The sequence below is a fragment of the Saimiri boliviensis genome, chromosome 11, assembly GCF_048565385.1.
Source record: "Saimiri boliviensis isolate mSaiBol1 chromosome 11, mSaiBol1.pri, whole genome shotgun sequence".
In the NCBI taxonomy this organism is placed as follows: domain Eukaryota; kingdom Metazoa; phylum Chordata; class Mammalia; order Primates; family Cebidae; genus Saimiri; species Saimiri boliviensis.
Genome location: NC_133459.1, coordinates 766,491 through 791,931, shown reverse-complemented (window position 1 = coordinate 791,931; position 25,441 = coordinate 766,491). Strand labels below are relative to the sequence as shown.

Genomic DNA, 25,441 nt, shown 5'->3' with positions numbered 1-25,441 from the left:
GGGGCTGGCTGTTGCTCACGGAGGGTCTTCACAGAAGGCTTAACCCAAACTTCTGGTTGGGAAAGGCCTTTGTGGCAGCTCCCATTAAAAGTGCAAGGCCACCCCCTCCTCCTGGCCTCCAGCGTCGATTTTCTTAGGGTTTGACATAAATGGCTGCATTTGGGTGCTCACAGATTTCACAAAGGAAGGGTAAAATGGAGAGTTTCAACCGGGTGCAGTGGCTCATGATTGTAATTCCAAAAATTTGGGAGACCGGCAGGAAGATCACCTGAGGTCAGGAGTTCAAGACCAGCGTGCCCAACATCTTGAAACCCCATCTCTACTGAAAATACAAAAATTAGCCAGGTGTGGTGGTGCATGCCTGTAGTCCCAGCTACTAGGGAGACTGAGGCAGGAGATTCGCTTGAACCTGGGAGGCGGAGGTTACAGTTACCTGATATCATGCCACTGTACTCCAGCCTGGGTGACAGAACAAGACTTCTCTTTAAAAATAAATAAATAGGGCCGGGCGCAGTGGCTCAAGCCTGTAATCCCAGCACTTTGGGAGGCCGAGGCGGGTGGATCACGAGGTCGAGAGATCGAGACCATCCTGGTCAAAATGGTGAAACCCCGTCTCTACTAAAAATACAAAAAAATAGCTGGGCATGGTGGCACGTGCCTGTAATCCCAGCTACTCAGGAGGCTGAGGCAGGAGGATTGCCTGAACCCAGGAGGCGGAGGTTGCGGTGAGCCGAGATCGCGCCATTGCACTCCAGCCTGGGTAACAAGAGCAAAACTCCGTCTCAAAAAAAAAAAAAATAAAAATAAATAAATAAATAAATAAATAAATAAATAGGCCGGGCGCGGTGGCTCAAGCCTGTAATCCCAGCACTTTGGGAGGCCGAGGCGGGTGGATCACGAGGTCGAGAGATCGAGACCATCTTGGTCAACATGGTGAAACCCCGTCTCTACTAAAAATACAAAAAACTAGCTGGGCGTGGTGGCGCGTGCCTGTAATCCCAGCTACTTAGGAGGCTGAGGCAGGAGAATTGCCTGAACCCAGGAGGCGGAGGTTGCGGTGAGCCGAGACCGCGCCATTGCACTCCAGCCTGGGTAACAAGAGCGAAACTCCGTCTCAAAAAAAATAAATAAATAAATAAATAAATAAATAAATAAATAAATAATAGATTTCCCCAATTACTGAGAACTCAGGAAGCAACATGAGAGCTTGGATACACAAAACAAGCATTTCCTTCCAGGATGAAAAAAATTCCCATACCCATCGCCCTTCTTGTGCCCTAGTCAATTTCTTCTCCCATTTTACATTTTCCCATTTCAGGCCCAGTGAATACAGATGTGTCTCTCCCATGGTCTCCGTCCTGAGATTCAGGATGTGACTTTTCAAGTCAAGAAGATAACCTGACATATGAAAAGGGAATTAGTCGTTTTGTCCACCTCTCCTGGAAGGTTCTAATTCCATAGGTTTGGAGTGGGGCCCTGGGAGTTAGGGGTTGGCACCTTACCCAGTTTGTCTGCACAAGCACTGTCAGCTTTAAAATCACATGGTAAAAGGCCAGGCATGGTGGCTCACGCCTGTAATCCCAAAACTTTGGGAGGCCAAGGTGGGCGGATCACGAGGTCAGGAGTTCGAGACCAGCCTGACCAATACGGAAACCCTGTCTCCACTAAAAACACAAATATCAGCTGGGCATGGTGGGGCATGCCAGTAATCCCAGCTACTTAAGAGACTGAGGCAGGAGAATAGCTTGAGCCCGGGAGGCGGAGGTTGCGGTAAGCCAAGATTGGGCCACTGCACTCCAGCCTGGGCGACAGAGTGAGATTCCCTCTCAAAAAAATAAATAAAAATTACATTGTATAAGGCCAAGCGCGGTGGCTCACGCCTGTAATCCCAGCACTTTAGCAGGCCAACAAGGGCGAACCACCTGAGGTCAGGAGTTCGAGACCAGCCTGGCCAACATGGAGAAACCTGTCTCTACCAAAAATAGAAAAATTAGGCCAGGTGCCAGGCGCGGTGTCTCACGCCTGTAATCCCAGCACTTTGGGAAGCTGAGGCGGGTGGGTCACGAGGTCAAGAGATCAAGACCATCGTGGTCAACATGGTGAAACCCCGTCTCTACTAAAAATACAAAACATTAGCTGGGCATGGCGGCGCGTGCCTGTAATCCCAGCTACTCAGGAGGCTGAGGCAGGAGAATTGCCTGAACCCAGGAGGCGGAGATTGCGGTGAGCCGAGATCGCGGCATTGCACTGCAGCCTGGGCGACAGAGCGAGACTCCGACTGTAAATACGCAAATAAATAAAATCACATCGTAAAAGCTCTTCCTGCCCTGTTTTTGCATAAGGCTCAGAGTTAAACTCCGGGATGGGCCTTTACAAGACGCATTTCACGACGTAACCAGCAGGTAAACGGGGCGGGCTCCACCCGCCCGCCAGACCGGGGTCCTCAGGGGTCAAGGGGTTCTAACGCGGAGTCCCAAGCCTCGCGGCCGGCGCGGGCATGGCTGCCGGAAGGGTCGCAGTCGGATTCCGGCGACCGGCCACGCGTTCCGCGCAGGCGCAAACTGCTCCCAAAGCAGGCGTCGCTCGGCTCGGCGCCCGGATTCGTGCGTCACCTGCCCGCGCCGAAGTCGGAAGTGCGGCTCAAGGCGCTCATTCTTCCGGAGTCCCGGACCTGAGCAAGCGCTGTCTTATCAATCCGCGCCGATACAGGAAGTGCCGCTCGGGGCGAGCCCCAGTCTCGGTCTCGAGTTTTGTGGCGGAGGCCGGCCTACGTCATCATTAGGCGCCAACGCAGGAAGTGACGACACTCCTGGCGCGCCCCGGTCGCTGTTCGCTGTTTCTTCTCAGGCTCCTGGACCGGTGGCGGCAGCGGCGGCGGCGGCAGCGGCGGCGACGTAGGGGTGAGTGGCGATCGGGCGGACTAGATGTGGGAGCGCGCCGAGAACTGCGCACAGTGCTCTCCCATCCCGGCAGGACTCGGAGCTGGGCGGACGCGGGGCCGGGGGCGAGCGGCACCCTCGCTTCCCCGGCCAGTCTCATCCCGCGCGGAACTTCGGGTGGTGGCGGCGGCGGGCCCGAACGCTCCCTGGAGCCGGCGCCTGCCAGCCTGGACCTCAGGCGCGCGTGGCGGAGCCCCAGGACGGAGCCCCGCGCCCGGGTCAGGTGGCCTGGTTCGCGAGCACGTCTCGGAGCGCCTTTCAGCGCGGCCTCGGCGCTGTCCAGTGTGCTGGTGGCTTCGCGGAGCCCCAGTGGCCTTTCTAGCGGATTCTGAGTAAAAGCAGTGTGTGCTGAGTGGCCGGTCCCGAGCTAAGAGCCTTTAAATGGATCTTTCATCCGCGGTCGGTACCGTCACGTAGGTGGTGTTACTCTGGTTGTGCAGAAGACTAAAATGAAGGGAATTGCGTGTCCCAAGAGCATTCAGGAATGACGGAGAAGAGACTGGATTTCAAGCAGCCGTCTTTCGGAACCCACCTCGCTTTCTGTCGCCCTGCTACAGCGCTGCGGCTGTTTGTGAGCACACGGGACCTCCCGGGCTCCAGCGGCCTTCCTGTCTCAGCTTGCAGAGTCCCTACAAGTACACAGCCCGCCACTTTGCGGGGCTCACAACTTGTCCTTTTTTTTTTTTTTTGAGACAAGGTCTGCTCTGTAGCCCATGCTGGGGGGTGCAGTGACACAATCTCGGCTCACTGCAACCTCCGCCTTTTGGGTTCAAGCGATTCTCCTGCGTCAGCCTCCCGAGTAGCTGGGCTCACAGACGCCCAGCTAATTCTTGTATTTTTACTAGAGACAGGCTTCCGCTGTGTTAGCCAGGCTGGTCTTCAGCTCCTGACCTTGAGGTCCACCTGCTTCAGCCTACAACTTAACCTTTTTTTTTTTTTTTTTTTAATGGTCTGAGTCTTTGTCATCCAGGCTGGAGTGCAGTGGCAATCTTGGCTCACTGCAGCTTTGAGTTCTCCGATTCAAGTGATCCTCTTGCCTCAACCCCCTAAGTAGCCAGGAATACAGGCGCACGCCAACACACTTGGCTGATTGGGGGTTTTGCCATGTTGCCCAGGCTGCTCTTCAACTCATTTGTTCAGGCAATCCTTTGGCCTCTAAAAGTGCTAGGATTACCGTCTTGAGCCACTGTGCCTGGCCAAAACGTCTCATTCTTAACGAGGATTTATTCTGAATCCAAAAGTGACTAAGTTCAAGTGTTCAGAAACAACGGGGCATCTAACCATAGCTTGCTGTGTCCTGATGCAGGCTGAATTATTTTTCTTTTTGCAGTGTTTTAACTCAAATGGGTGATGAAAAGGACTCTTGGAAAGTGAAAACTTTAGATGAAATTCTTCAGGAAAAGAAACGAAGGAAGGAACAAGAGGAGAAAGCAGAGATAAAACGCTTAAAAAATGTAAGCCATGTTTTTTAAGTAAGTGGTTTTCTTAAAGGAGATTTAATTTCTTTGCCCTCATTTTTCCATTAGAACAACGCTTCTTCGGTGAAGTTCTTTTGTACTTCCAAATGTCGCAGGTGAGCCCAAAATCTATTCTAAAAATTACCAAAAATATTCAAGATATTCAGTTATCAAGGCAGATTGTTAATACACTAAAGCTGTATCTATATTGGGCATACGTGGAGAATAAAATGTTTTGAATGTTAAGTCATTAGGAAAATTGGGCTAATTTTTATCATTTCGTTATTAGTGTATTCATAATACTATTTCCAAGTATTTTTAATATAGTGGGAACTTGCCTTGAAATTAATGGAAATGTTTTACACCCTTCTTGGTTAGCATAAGTGTATTCAGAAAAGCTTTTTAATAATTGGGTAAGAGGTTGGCAAAGTCCTCTTTCAGTAAGATTCCTAACGTCATTCTGGGATGTTTGCGAGTACAGGCATACCTTGTTTTATTGCACTTCGCTTCACAGATACTGTAATTTTTCCAAATTAAAAGTTTGTAGCTACTCTGCATTGAGCATTTTTCCAATAGCATGTGCTCACTTTGTTAGCTTTTTTTTTTTTTTTTTTTTTTTAAGTCTTGCTCCGTTGCCCAGGCTGCAGTGCATTGGCATAATCTCGGCTCACTGCAACTTCTGCCTCCCGGGTTCAAACAATTCTCCTGTCTCAGCCTCCTAAGTAGCTGGGATTACAGATGCTTGCCACCATGCCCAGCTAATTTTTGTATTTTTAGTAGAGACGGAGTTTCACCCTGTGGGTCAGGCTGGTCTCAAACTCTGACTTTTGGTGATCCACCGGCCTCGGACTCCTAAAGTGCTGGGATTGCAGGCATGAGCCACCAGGCCCAGCCTAAACCAACTTTCATATGCACTGGGAAACCAAAACACTTGTGCGACTCACTTTATTGTGGTGTACTGGAGCCAAGCCTAAAATATCTCCAAGGTATGCCTGTACCGTTTGAGGTATCACCAAGTATTTGGTTTGTAAAGTACTCCTTAGGACTCACTTTGGGTTCATATAAGCAGTTAACATACTCGGCATAGAATCTGATGTCCTTTGTCATACGTGCTGTTTTTTGATTTCTGATCTCAGGTTTTCAATTACAGGGGATTGTAACGTTTATGTCATGGGATTTGAATGAAAGCTTTTTATATGTTGTAACATTCAGAGTAAGGCCGGGCGCGGTGGCTCAAGCCTGTAATCCCAGCACTTTGGGAGGCTGAGACGGGTGGATCATAAGGTTAAGAGATCGAGACCATCCCGGTCAACATAGTGAAACCCCGTCTCTACCAAAAATACAAAAAAAAAATTAGCTGGGCATGGTGGCGCGTGCCTGTAATCCCAGCTACTCAGGAGGCTGAGGCAGGAGAATTGCCTGAACCCAGGAGGCGGAGGTTGCGGTGAGCCGAGATCGCGCCATTGCACTCCAGCCTGGGTAACAAGAGCGAAACTCTGTCTAAAAAAAAAAAAAAAACATTCAGAGTATATGTGAAGGTTTGTTTTTGGATATTGGCCAGGTTTGATTATCATTAAAAATACCTGTATCTACAAATAAAAAAGAATTGACCTATAAAGAAAATGATTAACTTTCTCTTTGCTTCTTAGTCCGATGACCGGGATTCCAAGCGGGATTCCCTTGAGGAGGGGGAGCTGAGAGACCACCGCATGGAGATCACGATAAGGAACTCCCCGTACAGAAGAGAAGACTCTATGGAAGACAGGTGAGCGGCTGTGCAGAAGCACAAGGGCTACTGGCAGCAGAAGACACTGAGCACTGTCCACAGCCGTGGCCTGGCCCATCTTTCCTAGGGTTACTGTGACGGTGTGTTGTTGTAACTTGAGGTTTACATCACCCTTGTGACTGACTCTCATGTAGTATGCGTTGTCACCTCATGCCCTTGCCCTTTCTGCCTGTAAAGAAGTTTGCCATGTGTTAAAATGCTTAATGAAGTTTACTATGTAAGATTTTGCACAGGCTGGGCCCGTTGACTCACGCCTGTAATCCCTGCACTTTGGGAGGCCAAGGCAGACGGATCACCTGAGGTCAGGAATTCGAGACCAGTCTGGCCAACATGGTGAAACCCCATCTTAAAAGAAAAGGAAAAGATTTTTTTTTTTTTTTTTTTTTTTTTTGAGACGGAGTTTCGCTCTTGCTACCCAGCCTGGAGTGCAATGGCGCGATCTCGGCTCACCGCAACCTCCGCCTCCTGGGTTCAGGCAATTCTCCTGCCTCAGCCTCCTGAGTAGCTGGGATTACAGGCACACGCCACCATGCACAGCTAATTTTTTGTATTTTTAGTAGAGACGGGGTTTCACCATGTTGACCAGGATGGTCTCGATCTCTTGACCTTGTGATCCACCCGCCTCAGCCTCCCAAAGTGCTGGGATTACAGGCTTGAGCCACCGCGCCCGGCAAGGAAAAGATTTTGCGCAAATAAAGTAGAATGCTGAAAGATACCTGGGGGTCGCCAATCAGCAATGTTCATACTAGCCGGGTGTGGTAGCTCATGCCTGTAATCCCAGCACTTTGGGAGGCCAAGGCAGGCAGATCGCTTGAGCCTCAGGAATTTGAGATCAGCCTGAGCAACATAGGGAGACCTTGCCTCTACACAAAACAAAAAAGGAAGATGAGAAAAACCAAATGAGTTTCCCTGCCATAGCCAGGTGCCACTCATGGTCATTGTTGGAAACAGGTGGTAGGGGCCACAAAGAAAAGTCAGCACTGAGACGGCAGATATCTCAGTAAAGCAGTTTTTACTTTCTCGACTACGGGAAGGGTACCCTCACTAACCGTCTTGCCACGGGAGTACAACAAACAAAGGAAAAGCAGACATATTTATCCCTTATGCATTTTGGGTTGTCCTTGCTGCTGTGTCTGATTTCCATTTGCTGGAGCCATACCTCACAATTTAAACTAAAACCCAATTGGCTAACAACTTAAAACTTGATTTTTTGGGCTGGGCGCAGTGGCTCATGCCTGTAATCCCAGCACTTTAGGAGGCCGAGGCGGGTGGATCACGAGGTCAAGAGATCAAGACCATCCTGGTCAACATGGTGAAACCCCGTCTCTACTAAAAATACAAAAAATTAGCTGGGCATGGTGGCGCGTGCCTGTAATCCCAGCTACTCAGGAGGCTGAGGCAGGAGAATTACCTGAACCCAGGAGGCGGAGGTTGCGGTGAGCAGAGATCGCGCCATTGCACTCCAGCCTGGGTAACAAGAGCAAAACCCCGTCTCAGAAAAAAAAAAAAAAAAAAAACTTTTTTTTATTTTATTTTTGAGATAGAGTCTTGCTCTGTCACCAGGCTGGAGTGCAGTGGCATGACCTCGGCTCACCGCAACCTCCGCCTACCAGGTTTAAGCAATTCTCCTTCCTCAGCCTCCTGAGTAGCTGGGACTACAGGGATGTGCCACCATGCCCAGCTAATTTTTGTATTTTTAGTAAAGATGGGGTTTCACCATGTTGGTTAGGATGGTCTCGATCTCTTGACCTCGTGATCCGCCCACCTCGTCCTCCCAAAGTACCAGGATTGCAGGCGGGAGCCACCATGCCTGGCCTTAAAACTTTTTTAAACAGGTGAAAGCAGTGGCGAGCTGTGATATGCCTGGGGTCATGTTCAGCACAGGTGTCTTGGTTAAAGTACAAGGACTTAGAATGTACTACGTGCCTCTGCCTTTGGGATTGAAGCGATTCTCCTGCGTAGCCTCCTGAGTAGCTGGTATTACAAGCAAGTGCCACCATGCCCAGCTAAATTTTTTTTTTTTTGTATTTTTAGTAGACACCGGGTTTGACGCTGTGGTCAGGCTAGTCTTAAACTTCTAACCTCAGGTACTTTGCCCGTTTCACCCTCCCAAAATGCCGGGATTACTGGCATGAGCCACCACACCCTGCCAAAAGTGTAGAATCTTTCAACAGCTTTATTAAGGAATAAATAACATAAAATGAGCTGACCACGTTTAAATGTGGTGTGAATGGCTGGGAGCGGTGGCTCATGCCTGTAATCCCAGCACTTTGGGATGCCGAGGCAGGCAGATCTCCTGAGGTCAGGAGTTCAACATCAGCCTGGCCAACATGGTGAAACCCCGTCTCCACTATAAATATATAAATTAACGGCCGGGCGCGGTGGCTCAAGCCTGTAATCCCAGCACTTTGGGAGGCCGAGGCGGGTGAATCACGAGGTCGAGAGATCGAGACCATCCTGGTCAACAAGGTGAAACCCCGTCTCTACTAAAAATACAAAAAACTAGCTGGGCGTGGTGGCTCGTGCCTGTAATCCCAGCTACTTAGGAGGCTGAGGCAGGAGAATTGCCTGAGCCCAGGAGGCGGAGGTTGCGGTGAGCCGAGATCGTGCCATTGCACTCCAGCCTGGGTAACAAGAGTGAAACTCCGTCTCAAAAAAAAAAAAATATATATATATATATATATATAAATTAGCCTGGCATGGTGGTACATACCTGTAGGGAGGCTGAGGCAGGAGAATTGCTTGAACCTGGGCGGCAGAGGTTGCAGTGAGCCAAGATTGTGCCACTATATTCCCGCCTGGGCAACAGAGTGACACTCCATTTCAAAAAAATAAAAAAAAGGTTGGACACAGTGGCTCATGCCTTTAATCCCAGCCCTTTGGGAGGCCGAGGCAGGCAGATCACAAGGTGAGGAGTTCGAGAACAGCCTGACTAACATGGTGAAACCCCATCTCTACTAAAAATACAAAAATTAGCTGGGTGTTGTGGTGGGTGCCTGTTGTCCTAGATGCTCGGGAGGCTGTGGCAGGAGAATCACTTGAACCTGGGAGATGGAGAGTGCAGTGAGCCGAGATTGCACCATTACACTCCAGCCTGGGCGACAGAAAAATAAATAAATTAATTATTTAATTAATTGTGTTGCCTAGGGTGACAAAAAAATAAATATTATATATATATGTACACACATGCCCATGAAACTATCACCACAGTCAAGCGAATGAACCTGCCCTCATCCCCTACAGGTCATCTAAGAGGCATTTCCTTCTCTCTCCACACAATGTCGATTTCTTAGACTTTTTATCTGAATCTTAAAACACCTAAAGTTTGGGAATTCATGTAATTTTTTCTTTTTTCTTTTCTTTTTTTTTTGAGATGGAGTTTCGCTCTGTTGCCCGGGCTGGAGTGCAATGGCGTGCTCTTGGCTCACCGCAACCTTTGCCTCCCAGGTTCAAGGAATTCTCCTGCCTCAGCTTCCCAAGCAGCTGGGATTACAGGTGTGCGCCACCTCGCCTGGCTAATTTTTGTATTTTTAGGTAGAGACCGGGTTTCACCGTGTTGGTCAGGCTGGTCTCGAATCCCTGACCTCGTGATCCGCCTGCCTCAGCCTTCCGAAGCATAGGGATTACAGACGTGAGCCATCTCACCTGGCTTCATGTAACTTTTTAAATGACGTTTCAGCTTCATTCTTAGCTGAATCTTGCATTTTTCTGGGTTGGAGAAACCTGATGCTTCTTACCACTTTCTCAAGCATGATGTGGTGCTGTTGTGTTTTATTTCAGAGGAGAAGAAGATGATTCTTTGGCCATCAAACCACCCCAGCAAATGTCTCGAAAAGAAAAAGCTCATCACAGAAAAGATGAAAAGAGAAAAGAGAAACGTAGGCATCGTAGCCATTCAGCAGAAGGGGGTACAGACGCCTTTATTCTCCTTGACGTCGTATTCAAGTGGGGTTTCTTTCTATTCCTACTCTTCTGCCTTCCCCAGAGCACCACTGAAAAAGAAGTGAGAGAAAGTTCTAGCTAAAAGCGTCCATGTGTTCCAGACTGTTCGGAAGGCTGTTCCATTTCCGCTCTAATGTTTTCTCCCCAATACAGTGTTTTGGAGCAGTTTGTTTACATTTAAAATGACCTTAATTCCACAAGTACGGGAGAAAACACACCAAAATGGGTATTTGGTCAAGTCCAAATATTGATTTGGCTTCATCAGTTTGGTCTCATTCCAACAACAGGAGGTTCTTTTTTTTTTTTTTTTTTTTTTTGAGACGGAGTTTCGCTCTTGTTGCCCAGGCTGGAGTGCAATGGCACGATCTCGGCTCACCGCAACCTCCGCCTCCTGGGTTCAGGCAATTCTCCTGCCTCAGCCTCCTGAGTAGCTGGGATTACAGGCACGCGCCACCATGCCCAGCTAGTTTTTTGTATTTTTAGTAGAGACGGGTTTCACCATGTTGACCAGGTTGGTCTCGGTCTCTCGACCTTGTGATCCGCCTGCCTCGGCCTCCCAAAGTGCTGGGATTACAGGCTTGAGCCACCGTGCCCGGTAACAGGAGGTTCTTATGGGTGTTAGGCCAATTGGACCTGCATCCTGATTGAAATCTCATTTTATACATAGAGTCGATTAACATGGCTTCGTTACACAGTGTAGAAGCCCACTCGTAGCAAAGCTTTGTTCTGTAGTCTTTATGAATAGTGTTCTTTTAAAATTATAAAACTAATATTTTAATTACAGTTTATTCAGAATAGAAAGTGTTTAAAAGACAAGTATTACAGTTTTGCTCTTTAGTGATAGCAGAATTGTGTTTTTTTCTTCTTTCTTTATGATTAGATGCTCACTGCAGGTAGTTTTCTATTTTCAAAGTTTTTTATTAAACATAAAATGATGATGATTCAACTGGGTGCGGTGGTCCATGCCTGTAATCCCAGCGCTTTTGGGAGGACGAAGATGGAGGCTCACTTGAGCCCAGGAGTTAAAGACCAACCTGGCCAATATACTGAGATCCTGTCTATTTAAAAAAAAAATCAGGATTATTTAACATCATTATTTAAATATATGATGTTCTTTACTTCATTGAATATCATTTTCATGTAGGTTTTTTTGTATTGTTTTGTTTTTGTTTTGTTTTTTGAGATGGAGTCTCACTCCTGTCGCTGAGGCTGGAGTGCAGTGGTGTGAACTCGGCTCACTGCAACATCCACCTCCCGGGTTCAGGCAATTCTCCTGCATCATTCTCTGAGTAGCTGGGATTACAGGCATCCGCCATCACACTCGGCTGATTTTTGTATTTTTAGTAGAGATGAGGTTTCACCACGTTGGCCAGGCTGGTCTCGAACTCTTGACCTCAGGTGATCTACCTGCCTCTGCCTCCCAAAGTGCTGAGATTACAGGCACCAGCCACCATGCCCAGACCTTTTTTATTTTTTTCTTGTTGAGAAAGAGCTTTGCTTTGGTCGCCCAGGCTGGAGTTCGGTGGCAAAATCTTGGCTCACTGCAACCTCCGTCTCCCCAGTTCAAGCGAGTCTCCTGCCTCAGCCTCCAGAGTAGCTAGGATTACGGGCACCCACCACCATGCCCAGCTAATTTTTGTATTTTTAGTAGAGATGTGGTTTCACCATGTTGACCAGGCTTGGTCTTGAACTCCTGATCTCAGGTAATCTGCCTGCCTTGGCCTCCCAGTGTTGGAATCACAGGCGTGAGCCACCGCATCCAGACTCACGAAATTTTTGCAGTGAGGCTTCTTTGCATGACACTTTATTTCTCATTAGGGAAGCACGCTAGAGTGAAAGAAAAAGAGAGAGAGCACGAACGTCGGAAACGCCATCGAGAGGAGCAGGATAAAGCTCGCCGGGAATGGGAAAGGCAGAAGAGGAGGGAGATGGCGAGGGAGCATTCCAGGAGAGAGAGGTGAGGGGCCGGCGCTCCGCTCAGGACTCTCCTAATGAAGGGCTTGTCATGCTGTGTCCTGTCACGGTATGAAAGAAGAAGAATTTGGTAATAGAGGGCACATTGGTGTAGAAGTGGTAGGCGTGGAAATAGCACAGTGAACGCTGGACGAGGCTGACCAAGAGAGCCGTCCCTCGGGAGGGGCTTGTTACTGCGTCTGGAGTCACAAACGTGTGTGATTTGATTGAGGGAAGACAATAAAGGGATCAGAAATCGGCACGTCTGGCCGGGCGAGGTGGCTCAAACCCCGGAGGCTGAGGCATGTGGATCATCTGAGGTCAGGAGTTCGAGACCCAGCCTGACCAACATGGTGAAACCCCATCTCTACTAAAAATACAAAAATCAGCCAGGCGTGGTGGTGGGTACCTGTAACCCCAGCTACTCGGTAGGCTAAGAATGAGAATTGCTTGAACCTGGGAGACAGAGGTTGCAATGAGCTCAGATTGAGCCACTGGACTCCATCCTAGGTGAGAGAGCAAGATTCAGTGTGGGGGGAAAAAAAAAAAAAACTAATTTGTGCATCTGATTCCTCCCGAGGGAGGTTGGGCAAGGGAGATAAGGAGCTGCCCTGAGCAGGGCCTGACTCTGCTGGAGTCCTCAGGCCGGTGGCAGTCGAGCAGGAGGAAGCTGGAGCTCAGAGTTAGAATCTGCGCGTGATGCAGTGAAGGCTGAGGCCAGGCACACAACGGGGGAGGTGGAAAGGAGAGCACAGTGGGCAGGGAGGAGCTGCCCAGACCTGACGGCTGGCACCAGGCAAGGAGGGGTGGAGCTGTAAGGGATTCTGGGTATGGAGCATCAGGATGGGATGGAAAGAGGGTTCCTCTGCAAAAAAGGTGACACTTGGCACGTGTGTTCAGAAGTGTTTTTAAGCTGTTTAGTCCAGAGTGGAGTCGTCTCAGAGAGCACCAGCCAGGCCATGTCCATGAGTTCCCACAGCGAATGCTGTCGATAACTGTCTTTGGTGCAGCTGACTCTTCACCTGTTCATTCAGGAGGTGCTGAGCATCTGCTCCATTCTGAGGTCTCCAGGACAAGAAGGCGAGGGAAGCGGACTGCTTAGGGGTTCGCTCAGTCACACCAGAAATAGGCTCTGGTCCTTTCAAACAACAGCAAAAAGAACAATAAGAAAGGAGATTACAGGTTCACACCTGTAATCCCAGCACTTTAGGAGGCTGAGGTGGGAGGATCCCTTGAGCCTGGAAGGTCAAGGCTGCAGTGAGCTGAGATTGCACCAGTGCACTCCAGCATGGTCAAAAGAGTAAGACTGTCTCAAAGAGAAGAAGGGAGAGCTCTTAGAGAAGAAAACAGGTAACTTGATGGAAAAAGAGAAGGAAAAAAGAGAGAAGGGAGATCCCAAAAACCTTGAAACAGTCTGGAAATAGAGATACTGGACTCTTAGGACTCCTGGCCATTAGTCTATATGTTCTCCTTTGTAAGCTCAGATTCCCAAAAAAGAACATTGCTGTGGCCCCAGATCTGTTCTGTGTACCAGGAGAAAGGCTACAGGCCAGGTGCGAGTGGGCCCACCTCTGCATTGAGGCTGAGTCCAGAGAAAGCCTGCGAGCCGGCCTGCTGCAGGGAAGGGAGGAGTTGGAAGTGGAAGGGCGTGGGGCAGTGATGGTTGCCAGCAGGCTGCAGCCAGGGTTGGGTGTACAGCATGTAAAGATTATGAGAGGAGGCCGGGGCGGTGGCTCACACCTGTAATCCCAGCACTTTGGGAGGCTGGGGTGGGTGGACCACGAGGTCAAGAGATCCAGACCATCCTGGGCAACGTGGTGAAATCCCATCTTTAAAAAAATACAGAAAATTAGCTGGGCGTGGTAGTGCATGAAACCAGAAAACGGATATTGCAGTGGGCCAGAATCATGCCACTGCACTCCAGCCTGGCGATAGAGCGAGACTCCATTGCAAAGAAAAAACAAAAGAGAGATTATGAGAGGAGCGCTGGTTCTTGTTGATGCCTAAGAGTGTGGGAGACACTGAGGCCCAGAGATCATGGTCTCAGACCACTGGGGGGTGAGTGGCGTTTCAAGTTGTAGAGCCACAGCCCTATGGGGTCGTGGGGTATCCCCTATTGCTGTGCTGAGGCGCAGGATCTGAGAAGTAAAGAGACAGGACACAGAAGGACTGGAAAAGACAGCTGGGCTCAGGAGCCACACCACTTATGAGCGGAGACAGGCGGGACCCCGAACGTCCACAGCTGTCTGTATTTATTAGGTACAAGGCAGGGGGAAGGGTCGTAAGTTACGTCATCATCTATAGGCTGAGTAATAGGGCATACGTAATCACGTGAGTAGCAAGCGATGGGGCCACCCCATTGGGTCACCTGGGCAGAGAGGTGGGCCATGCGCAGTAGTAGAGGGTCGTGTGCAGAAAAGGGGTCCACCCCCATTAGGTCACCGAGGCAAGGTGGGGGGGGCTGGAGACTTCAAAGGGTTCTTACAGAAGGATGTGCTAAACCAGTGCAGTGGGGGCTGATAGACGAGTGCTCTTCTCTTAAGATATTTACGAGGCCAGGCGCGGTGGCTCACGCCTGTAATCCCAGCACTTCGGGAGGCCGAGGCGGGTGGATCATGAGGTCAAGAGATCCAGACCATCCTGGTCAACATGGTGAAACCCCGTCTCTACTAAAAATAAAAAAAAATTAGCTGGGCATGGTGGCTCGTGCCTGTAATCCCAGCTACTCGGGAGGCTGAGGCAGGAGAATTGCCTGAACCTGGGAGGCGGAGGTTGCGGTGAACGGAGATCGCGCCATTGCACTCCAGCCTGGGTAACAAGAGCGAAACTCCTCCTCAAAAAAAAAAAAAAGATATTTATGGGAGGATGATTTGAGCTAGCACAGAAGTGAGAAAAGATTGACAGGGTGTCCAGCCGCCGTGACTGGTCAAACCAGAGGGGTTCTTCTCCCTCCGTTACTTCCAGGATCTCAGGCCTGAGGCCGACTTTCCACAGGAACTGGATGCAAGGTGCTACAGCTCCTTTCTCAGGAGGAGAGGCTCCTGCTCCAAGCCTGCCGTACAGCGTGTGCCCTTTCAGGCGGGGCCGCCGCCGCCTGGGTCTTTGGTTCTCGTCCTGGTCTGGCTGTTTTCCCATGTACTGCTTCTGCTCTGGGACTGCTCTGGGCATTCCTCCTACTACAGACGACGATATGGTTATATAGGAGGATTCTATAAATCAGCACTAAATGTGTCGGTACAGCTCCGACTACAATACCTATATGATTATATAGAAAGATTATATAGAACTAAGTAGATACAAGTATTAAGATTATATAAGCTAGATATATGTAAGCAGTAAGTTATGTCTCAGGCACTAATTTTTCCGACTGTAAACTAATACATGATTATATGTAAAGGATTATATAAAGGAAATAGCTGAGCAATAACACTATAAACTAAGATATTCTTCAGGCACCAGTTGTGCCTGGGGTTTGCACAGCTCTCCTTCCTCGGTGCCCATGGCGGGGGTTACCCACACTAGTGACCAAATTCTTGTTAATGTATGAAGCATCCATGTATGCCTAGCCGTGTGCCAGATACCAAATGTGCCTGGTCTCCCCGAGAGTGGAACTTGGGATAGAAGTGAAGGTTGGTAGATGAAATTTGGGCTGCCATATTTATTTCCCAGAAGGTAAAGATGGGAGAGTGAGCAAAAAGTGTTGGGGTCCGACTTCTGGCTGGGGCCAATGAAGAGCATCCCATCCAGAAATGGCCACAGTGGCATATGCTACTTGTGAGGCTAAACTCGGAGGACCACACAAGGCCGCCGGGGCAACATTGGGAGACCTTGTCACTGACAAGAAAAACTGATTAAAGAGAATCCGAAAAGCACTAATGCTTGAAAAACTGCTGAGCTGTGGGTAAAAGCAGTAAGAACCTGACCTTCTGGCCTGAGAGCTGCTCCCTTTACTGCCGCCTCCTGTGCTTGTGGAGCACAAAGGTTCTGTTGGAAGCGCGGCCACAGGACCTGCAGCGCCCTTGCTGTCTTGGGAGGGGTTACTCAGTTCAGAGCAGTGGGCAGTGCCCTCGCCCACCAGCATCCTCAGTGGAGGGAAGAAGGAAAGGCCAAGAGGTCTGCTAGAATGAAGTGCAGCGTGGTTGGGAGCCGCCGTGATCTAGCCAGAGATGTGCAGCAGAGCTAGAATGAAGTGCAGCGTGGTTGGGAGCCGCCGTGATCTAGCCAGAGAGGTGCAGCAGTGCTGGAATGAAGTGCAGCGTGGTTGGGAGCCACCGTGATCTAGCCAGAGATGTGCAGCAGAGACTGGAGAGAGCTTGAGCTACCACCTGTCCTGACCAGCCCTGAGTGAAAATGATGTCACACCAGCCTGTGTGAAAATGATGCCAGTACAACTTGCACTTCAGTGTGCTCCCTGTCCACACAACAGCCATGGGCCAAGGAGGCCTTGCTGTGGCTTCAGGTATTTGAGCCCAGCCTCTTCCAGTGTTGGCTAATTGCTAAGCCATGCAGACACAGTGGTGATCCCCTAGGAAGCCAAGGTTGAAAGTTAAAATAGGCATATAGGAAAGAACAGGGTGTCGATAAGCTGTAAGGGGATGGATTTCGCAGACTTCAGACAGGCCATGAAACATATGGCAATAAGTGAGGGGAAACCCTAGAATCCAGAATTGCTGCAAATTCATGACCTAAAATTTAAGTATGGCAGTATGACCCATATTGAGGAAAAACATCAGTAGAAACTCTCTGAGTGTTCCAGATGTTGAATTTCGTGAAGACTTGGAAACAAAGAACTTGTGGCAGGAACAGTAGAAATTACCTATTCTGAAGAACAGAGAGAAAAACAAGAAAAATGAACAGAGCCTCAGAGACCCGTGGTACAACATCTTTTGTGCCAAAATACATATAATGGGAGTCCGAGGAGAGAGATAAAGATTTTTTTTACAATAATGGTTAAAAACTTGCCAAATTTTAATTTTTTTAAAAGTGGACATTCAAGAAGTGTGAGAAATTTGAACTAGAATAAATACAAAGTCACATCATAGTCAAACTGGGAAAGCCAAAGAGAAAATGTTGAAAGGCTCAGGGAAGAATGACCCATCCCATGAAAGGGAAGCTTTGCTACCACTGCCAGCTGACTTCTTAGAAACAGTGGAGGCCAGAAGGCAGTGGAATGGCATACTCAAACTGCTAACAGAGAAAAACCCGTCAGCCAGGAATCAAAACTGTTCTACACAAGGGAAAGGGAACTGAAGACATCCCTTGAGAAACGAAGACTGGGGAGTCGCTGTTGGCAAGACCTGCCTTAAAAGAAATACTGAAGGACGACCTTCAAGCTGAGTGGAGGTGATGCCAGACGGTAGCTTGCATGCAGACAGCAAATGTAGGTTGACTTAAATCATCCTGGAAATCTCTTTCTTCTCACATCTTAGGTTTTACAGGAACTGCGATTGTATAAAATAATTACACTGTGCCGTCATGGGATATAGAACACAAATGGACTGCACAGAGAAGAGAGGGAAGAAGGCTGTGTTACAGGTTTCATATTTTACTAGAATTGAGCCAAGATCGTGAGGCATGTTGTGATCCCTAGAGCAACCACCAAGAAAACAGCTTTTTAAAAAGTACAAATACTGAATTGAAATGGTACGCTAAACGTATGTAATTGAAAACCAAAGAAAAGAGGGAAGAAAAAAAAAAAACACAGAGCAAAGCAAAAAAGTCAGTCCAGCCATACATGGAATTATATTAGATGCGAAAGGTCTCTGTGCCCCAACAGGAGGGACAGATTATCAGACAGAAAAACAAGATCCAGCTGTGTGCCGTCTCTTGAGAGGACGGGAAAAGACACAGCATACAAACACCAGCTCTCATAGGAGAGCCTGAATGGTGACAGGAAGACCAGACAAAACAGATGTAAGAACCATTAGAGGCCGGGGGCAGAGGCTCACACCTGTAATCCTAGCACTTTGGGAGGCCGAGGCGGGTGGATCACAAGGTCAAGGGATTTGAGACCATCCTGGCTAACATGATGAAACCCCGTCTCTACTAAAATACAAAAATTAGCTGGGCATGGTGTCGTGTGCCTGTAATCCCAGCTACTCAGGGAGGCTGAGGCAAAAGAACTGCTTGAACCCAGGAGGTGGAGGTTGCAGTGAGCTGAGATCACGCCACCACACTCCACCCTGGCAACAGAGCAAGAGTCTGTCTCACAAAAAAAAAAAAAAAAGAAAGAAATATTAGAAACCAGCCTGGCCAACATGGTGAAAGCCTGTCTACTAAAATAAAAAAATCAGCTGGGCATGGTGGCACACGCCTGTACTCCCAGCTACTCGGGAGGCTGAGGTATTGTTAGAAGCACTTGGACCCTGCCGGGCGCGGTAGCTCAAGCCTGTAATCCCAGCACTTTGGGAGGCCGAGGAGGGCGGATCACCTGAGGTTGGGAGTTTGAGACCAGCCTGAGCAACATGAAGAAACCCTGTCTCTACTAAAAATACCAAAATTAGTTGGGCGTGGTAGTGCATGTCTGTAATCCTAGCTACTTGGGAGTCTGAGAAGGGAGAATCACTTGAACCTGGGAGGCAGAGGTTGCAGTGAGCTGAGATCACGCCACTGCACTCCAGCCTGGGCAACAAGAGCGAAACTGCCTCAAAAAACAATTATTATTGGCCGGGCGCGGTGGCTCAAGCCTGTAATCCCAGCACTTTGGGAGGCCGAGGTGGGTGGATCACGAGGTCAAGAGATCGAGACCATCCTGGTCAACATGGTGAAACCCCGTCTCTACTAAAAATACTAAAAATTAGCTGGGCATGGTGGCGTGTGCCTGTAATCCCAGCTACTCAGGAGGCTGAGGCAGGAGAATTGCCTGAACCCAGGAGGCGGAGGTTGCGGTGAGCCGAGATCATGCCATTGCACTCCAGCCTGGGCAACAAGAGCGAAACTCCGTCTCAAAAAAAAAAAAAAAAAAAAAAAAAAAAAAAAAAAAAAAAAACAATTATTATTATAAGAAAAATAGAAAATGTTTTGAACTAAGTAAAAATGGAAAACATTGTGTCAAAATTGAGAGATGCAGCTACAGCAGTGCTTAGAGAAGGCACTTCCATGAGAAAAGGAGGCTGTCAGGTCACAAACCAAGGCTTTCTTCACCTGAAGAGACCGAAGGAAGGAAAGCGGCAGGGCAGTCACCTGGAGCGCTGGGTCCTGGATGGCAGGTGCCCACAAGGAGCAGCACCAGGTCATGGCGGTGCTTAAAACTGGCTCGTGGTGATTGATGGTTGCCGAACTTCATCAATTTCCTAGAAATCATTGGACTCAGTGGTTGAACTTTATGAGTTAGCTGTACCTCAACTTTTGTTTTGAAGTGGGTTAGGATTCCCAGGAATTTGAAAGTAGTACCTGGAACTGTGGAGGCTTCAGCCTCCTCCCGAGGTGTGATCTGATGTGGACCAGCATTGGTCCAGTGCGGGTCACTGCTAGACCATAGGCCTTTTGCCATTTTTCACATGTGTTCATTTCCCTGTGTGTATCTTGATACTTTTTTTTTTTTTTTTTTTTTTTTGAGACGGAGTTTCGCTCTTGTTACCCAGGCTGGAGTGCAATGGCGCGATCTCGGCTCACCGCAGCCTCCGCCTCCTGGGTTCAGGCAATTCTCCTTTCTCAGCCTCCTGAGTAGCTGGGACTACAGGCACGCACCACCATGCCCAGCTAATTTTTTGTATTTTTAGTAGAGACGGGGTTTCACCATGTTGACCAGGATGGTCTCGATCTCTTGACCTCGTGATCCTCCCAAAGTGCTGGGATTACAGACTTCAGCCACCACGCCCGGCCTGATACTTTTTTTAAAAGCGTATTTTTCTTTTTTTTTTTTTTTTTTTTTTTTTTTTTTTTTTTTTTTGAGACGGAGTTTCACTCTTGTTACCCAGGCTGGAGTGCAATGGCACGATCTCGGCTCATCGCAACCTCCGCCTCCTGGGTTCAGGCAATTCTCCTGCCTCAGCCTCCTGAGTAGCTGGGATTACAGGCACGCACCACCATGCCCAGCTAATTTTTTGTATTTTTAGTAGAGACGGGGTTTCACCATGTTGCCCAGGATGGTCTCGATCTCTCGACCTCGTGATCCACCCGCCTCAGCCTCCCAAAGTGCTGGGTTTACAGGCTTGAGCCACCAAGCCCGGCTTAAAAGCGTATTTTTCTCATTGTATTTGGACTTTAGAAGAACATGAAAAATTGATTAACTCTCACGGATCCATGTTAGCTATTTGGCCACTCGATGAGGCAGCCAAGCACACGTATTTCCGTCCCTCATAGTTCCTGCATTCCCGATGACATCTTCTTTTCAGGGAGCTTGCCCTGCCTCTCCCTTATCATATTTGTGTCCACATAGGTGGGAAATGGTGGGGTCTGTGTGTCCAGACAATTCACTGAGTCACGGTCAGCATCGGGGCTCCGCCTGAGTCTGCGGCCTTTTCCCAACATTACCCAGCAGGCTTTTACGCCTGTCTTTTTAGCCTGTACAGATTTATCTTATAATTAATTTGGGTTTAAAGTTGGTTCTCATACATACTTAAGGAAATTCTCATGTTTTAGTGGAGCTGCTGAATAGAAATGCCATGTTTACTTAGGGAAATGCTTGACTACTGCTGTCTCTCTCTCTAGCCAAGCAGTCTTCTCACCTCGGCCAACAGAGTAGTTTGGACCACGGTGCTCACCACCATGCCCAGCTAATTTTCTAAGTTTTTGTCGAGATGGGGTCTCCCTGTGTCTCCCAAACTAGTCATGTGGCTGATGAATAACTGGGCTCTCAGAATGTATATCTTGGCTGGCATAGTGGCTCACACCTGTAATCCCAGCACTTTGGGAGGCTGAGGCGGGAGGATCACTTGAGACCTGGAGTTCAAGAACCCATCTCTACTAAAAATTACACCTGTAATCCCATCAACTTGGGTGGATAAGACATGAGAATTTGGGGGTTTTTTTGTTTGTTTGTTTGTTTGTTTTGAGACGGAGTTTCGCTCTTGTTACCCAGGCTGGAGTGCAATGGCGCGATCTCGGCTCACCGCAACCTCCGCCTCCTGAGTTCAGGCAATTCTCCTGCCTCAGCCTCCTGAGTAGCTGGGATTACAGGCACGCACCACCATGCCCAGCTAATGTTTTGTATTTTTAGTAGAGACAGGGTTTCACCATGTTGACCAGGATGGTCTCGATCTCTTGACCTCGTGATCCACCTGCCTCGGCCTCCCAAAGTGCTGAGATTACAGGCTTGAGCCACCACGCCCCGCCAAGACATGAGAATTTGAACCCAGGAGGTGGAGGCTGCAGTGAGCCAAGATTGTGCTACCACACTCCAGCCTGAACGACAGAGGGAGAATCTGTTTCCAAAAAAAAAAAAAAAGAAAGAAAAAGCAGCTAGGCGGGGTGGCTCACACCTGTAATCCCAGCACTTTTGGAGGCCGAGGCGGGTGGATCACCAGGTCAGGAGATCGAGACCAGCCTGGCCAACGTGGTGAAACCCCATCTCTACTAAAATACAAAAAGTTAGCCGGCATGGTGACACACACCTGTAGTCCCAGCTACTGGGGAGGTTGAGGCAGGAGAATAACTTGAACCTGGGAGATGGAGGTTGCAGTGAGCCAAGATCATGCCACTGCACTCCAGCCTGGCGACAGAGTGAGACTTTGTCTCAAAAAAGAAAAGAAAAGCTCTTTGTGAATTAAATTACATGGAAAGCGCATTTACAAATTTGGGCAGGGCCAGGCGCAGTGGCTCACGCCTGTAATCCCAGCACTTTGGGAGGCCGAGGCGGGTGGATCACGAGGTCCAGAGATCGAGACCATCCTGGTCAACATGGTGAAACCCCGTCTCTACTAAAAATACAAAAAATTAGCTGGGCGTGGTGGCGGGTGCCTGTAATCCCAGCTACTCAGGAGGCTGAGGCAGGAGAATTGCCTGAACCCAGGAGGCGGAGGTTGCGGTGAGCCGAGATCATGCCATTGCACTCCAGCCTGGGCGACAAGAGTGAAACTCCGTCTCAAAAAAAAAAAAAAAACGAATTTGGGCAAAAAGCACGCGATAAGCAAGCTTTCTGTTTAGGAGGAATGACGGCAGGTACCTCTTCCAGGGACCGTCTGGAGCAGTTGGAACGGAAGCGGGAGCGCGAGCGCAAGATGCGGGAGCAGCAGAAGGAGCAGCGGGAGCAGAAGGAGCGCGAGCGGCGGGCGGAGGAGCGGCGCAAGGAGCGGGAGGCCCGCAGGGAAGGTAGGCGGGCGGGCGGCTGCGCAGGCGGGACGCGTGTCTGCCGGCCCCTGGTGTTGGGCACTTGCTTTCACAGGCGGGTTCTTGGTTTTTGCTTTTTTTTTTTTTTGAGCCGGAGTCTCACTCTCACCCAGGCTGAAGTGCAGTGACAGGAAATCTCTGCCCACTGCAGTCTCCAACTCTCGGATTCAAGCAATTCTCCTGCCTCAGCCTCCCTGGTAGCTGGGACTACAGGCGCGCGCCATCATGCCCAGCTAATTTTTGTATTTTTAGTAGAGATGGGGTTTCACCATGTTGGCCAGGATGATCTTGATCTCTTGACCTTGTGACCCATCCACCTCGGCCTCCCAAAGTGCTGGTATTACAGGTGTGAGCCACTACACCCAGCCCCTGCCTTTTTATATTTTTATTTTTTGAGACGGAGTTTCGCTCTTGTTGCCCAGGCTGGAGTGCAATGGCGCGATCTCGGCTCAGCGCAACCTCTGCCTCCTGGGTTCAGGCAATTCTCCTGCCTCAGCCTCCTGAGTAGCTGGGATTACAGGCATGCGCCACCATGTCCAGCTAATTTTTTTTTTGTATTTTTAGTAGAGACGGGGTTTCACCATGTTGACCAGGATGGTCTCAATCTCTTGACCTCGTGATCCACCCGCCTCGGCCTCCCAAAGTGCTGGGATACAGGCTTGAGCCACCGTGCCTGGCCGTTTTTTGTTTGTTTGTTTGTTTGTTTGTTTTTTATATATACACAGAGTTTCGCTCTGTCACCGAGGCTGGAGTGCAATGGCGAGGTTTGGGCTCACTGCAACCTCCACCTCCCGGGTCCAAGTGATCCTCCTGCCTTAGCCTGCAGAGTAGCTGGGACTACAGGTGCCCTCCACCACACCTGGGTAATTTTTGTATTTTTAGTAGAGACGGGGTTTCGCCACATTGGCCAGGCTGATCTTGAACTCCTGACCTCAGGTGATCCACTCGCCTTGGCCTCCCAAAGTGCTGGGATTACATGTATGAGCCACCGTGGCCGGTCAGCCTTTCCTTTTCATTTTCCCAATATTTAGAAACCGTGGTAGACTATAGAGAGAGAGATAGTAAAATTTCCCATCTTAAGCATTTCTGGCGTTGGGTGGTGTGAACGTGTTCACACTGTTGTGCGACCACCCAGCCACAGAATCCTCTTCCTCTCATGAAACCAACACTATCCCGGCAGCAGCAGCTTACCCTCCGCCCCACACCCTCCATCCCACTTTCTGTCTCTGGACTTGGCTGCTGGGGCGCCTCCTGTGAGTGGAATCACACAGTCGTCGTCTTCTTGTGACTGGCTTACTCACTCAGCAGATTCCTCGGGGGTGTCGAGCCGTGGTGGGGTCCGGGTGATGGAGGAGGAGGAGCACCGGCCGGCTCGCCGTGCTGCTTCCTCTCGGCCTCACTGCCTCCCCCATTCTCCACGTTACTGTCTTGTGTTCAGTTGATTTTTTGGTAGAGAAATGTTTGAATTCCTCTCTCCTTTGATTTATATTCTATCTCTGGACTTTGTGATTCCAGCGGCGATGACACTGGACATCCTGCAGTTACAAAGCGTGAGTTTGCATTATGCCAGGTTAACCGCAGTAACCTGCGACACTTGGCTCGGGAGTGTATATTCAGGGCAACTTAAATCTGTGCTCTCAGGCTGCAGTCCTTTGAAATAACACAGCAAAGAAAACAGAAAGCAAACTGCTCCTTTAGCGTTCCACCCCCGCTTCTTTCCGCTGACATCACTAACTCACATCATTTATTGTCCATAAATGACGACAGCTTTATGAATTGTCCATAAACAGAATCAATTTCTTTTTTTTTTCTTTGAGACGGAGTTTCGCTCTTGTTACCCAGGCTGGAGTGCAATGGCGCATCTCGGCTCACCGCAACCTCCGCCTCCTGGGTTCAGGCAATTCTCCCGCCTCAGCCTCCTGAGTAGCTGGGATTACAGGCACGCGCCACCATGCCCAGCTAATTTTTTGTATTTTTAATAGAGACGGGGTTTCACCATGTCGACCAGGTTGGTCTTGATCTCTTGACCTTGTGATCCACCCGACTCGGCCTCCCAAAGTGCTGGGATTACAGGCTTGAGCCACCGCGCCCGGCTAAACAGAATCAATTTCTAAATGCGTTAGCCTATTAAACTATGTGGAAAACAAAAGGCAGGATTAAAAGTCATTGTTTTTGTTTTTTTTTTTTTCACAAATAACTTTTTATTTGCCACTATTGTAAGGCTGAACTTTAAACAGATTCTTGGACTGGTGGTTCATATCCATCAGCTCATTCAACTTTAGCCCCGTCTCATCTCCAGCGGCTTTTCCAGAGCTACTGCCTTCACCATGAAGCTCCATGAGTTTTCCCAGTTCAAACTTGGGCTTCTTCAGCATTTTTACTTTTCTAACGAAGACATCACGGAGGGGATAGATTGGCAAGCCTTTTCTATGTCTTTTCCAATGCTGTCTGGAATCAGTTTATTGACCACTTCTTTCAAGTCATTTGTCTGCACCTCTCGGGTCATGATTTCCATCATCTTCTTCCGGATTTGGCGGACTTGTTGGTGCTGAGCATAAGAAGTCTTCTGTATCTGATTGTTGCGTTTCTTTTTTTGTTTTTTTTTTTTGAGACAGAGTTTCGCTCTTGTTACCCAGGCTGGAGTGCAATGGCGCGATCTCGGCTCACCGCAACCTCCGCCTCCTGGGTTCAGGCAATTCTCCTGCCTCAGCCTCCTGAGTAGCTGGGATTACAGGCACGCACCACCATGCCCAGCTGATTTTTTGTATTTTTAGTGGAGATGGGGTTTCACCACATTGGCCAGGATGGTCTCGATCTCTCAACTTCGTGATCCACCCACCTCGGCCTCCCAAAGTGCTGGGATTACAGGCTTGAGCCACCGCGCCCGGCGCTTTTTTTTTTTTTTAGACAAGAGTCTTGCTCCGTCGCCAGGCTCCAGGCTGGAGTGCGGTGGTGCAATCTCGGCTCACCGCAACCTCTGCCTCCCAAGTTCAAGCAGTGCTCCTGCCTCAGCCTTCCGAGTAGCTGGGACTACAGGCAAGAGCCACCACGCCCAGCTAATTTTTTGTATTTTTAGTAGAGATGGGGTTTTACCA

General features: G+C 49.1%; 1 protein-coding gene across 6 annotated transcripts in view; it reads left to right on the top strand.

Annotated features, from left to right (window-relative positions):
• Positions 1-2,792: 2,792 nt before the first annotated feature.
• The window catches only part of LOC101042438 (cyclin-dependent kinase 11B), a 32,954-nt gene continuing 10,305 nt past the window's right edge, over positions 2,793-25,441 (top strand). The window contains exons 1-7 of one of the 6 annotated variants that reach the window (XM_039474545.2): positions 2,794-2,900; positions 4,270-4,393; positions 4,466-4,512; positions 6,046-6,161; positions 9,963-10,090; positions 11,943-12,081; positions 22,192-22,328. In XM_039474545.2, the coding sequence (XP_039330479.1) occupies positions 4,504-4,512; positions 6,046-6,161; positions 9,963-10,090; positions 11,943-12,081; positions 22,192-22,328 (529 nt within the window). In that variant the 5' untranslated portion in view covers positions 2,794-2,900; positions 4,270-4,393; positions 4,466-4,503. Of the gene's footprint in view, positions 2,901-4,269; positions 4,394-4,465; positions 4,513-6,045; positions 6,162-9,962; positions 10,091-11,942; positions 12,082-22,191; positions 22,329-25,441 lie in introns of those variants that run through there. The other 5 variants (XM_039474540.2, XM_039474542.2, XM_039474539.2 and 2 more) reach the window with 5 other exon arrangements.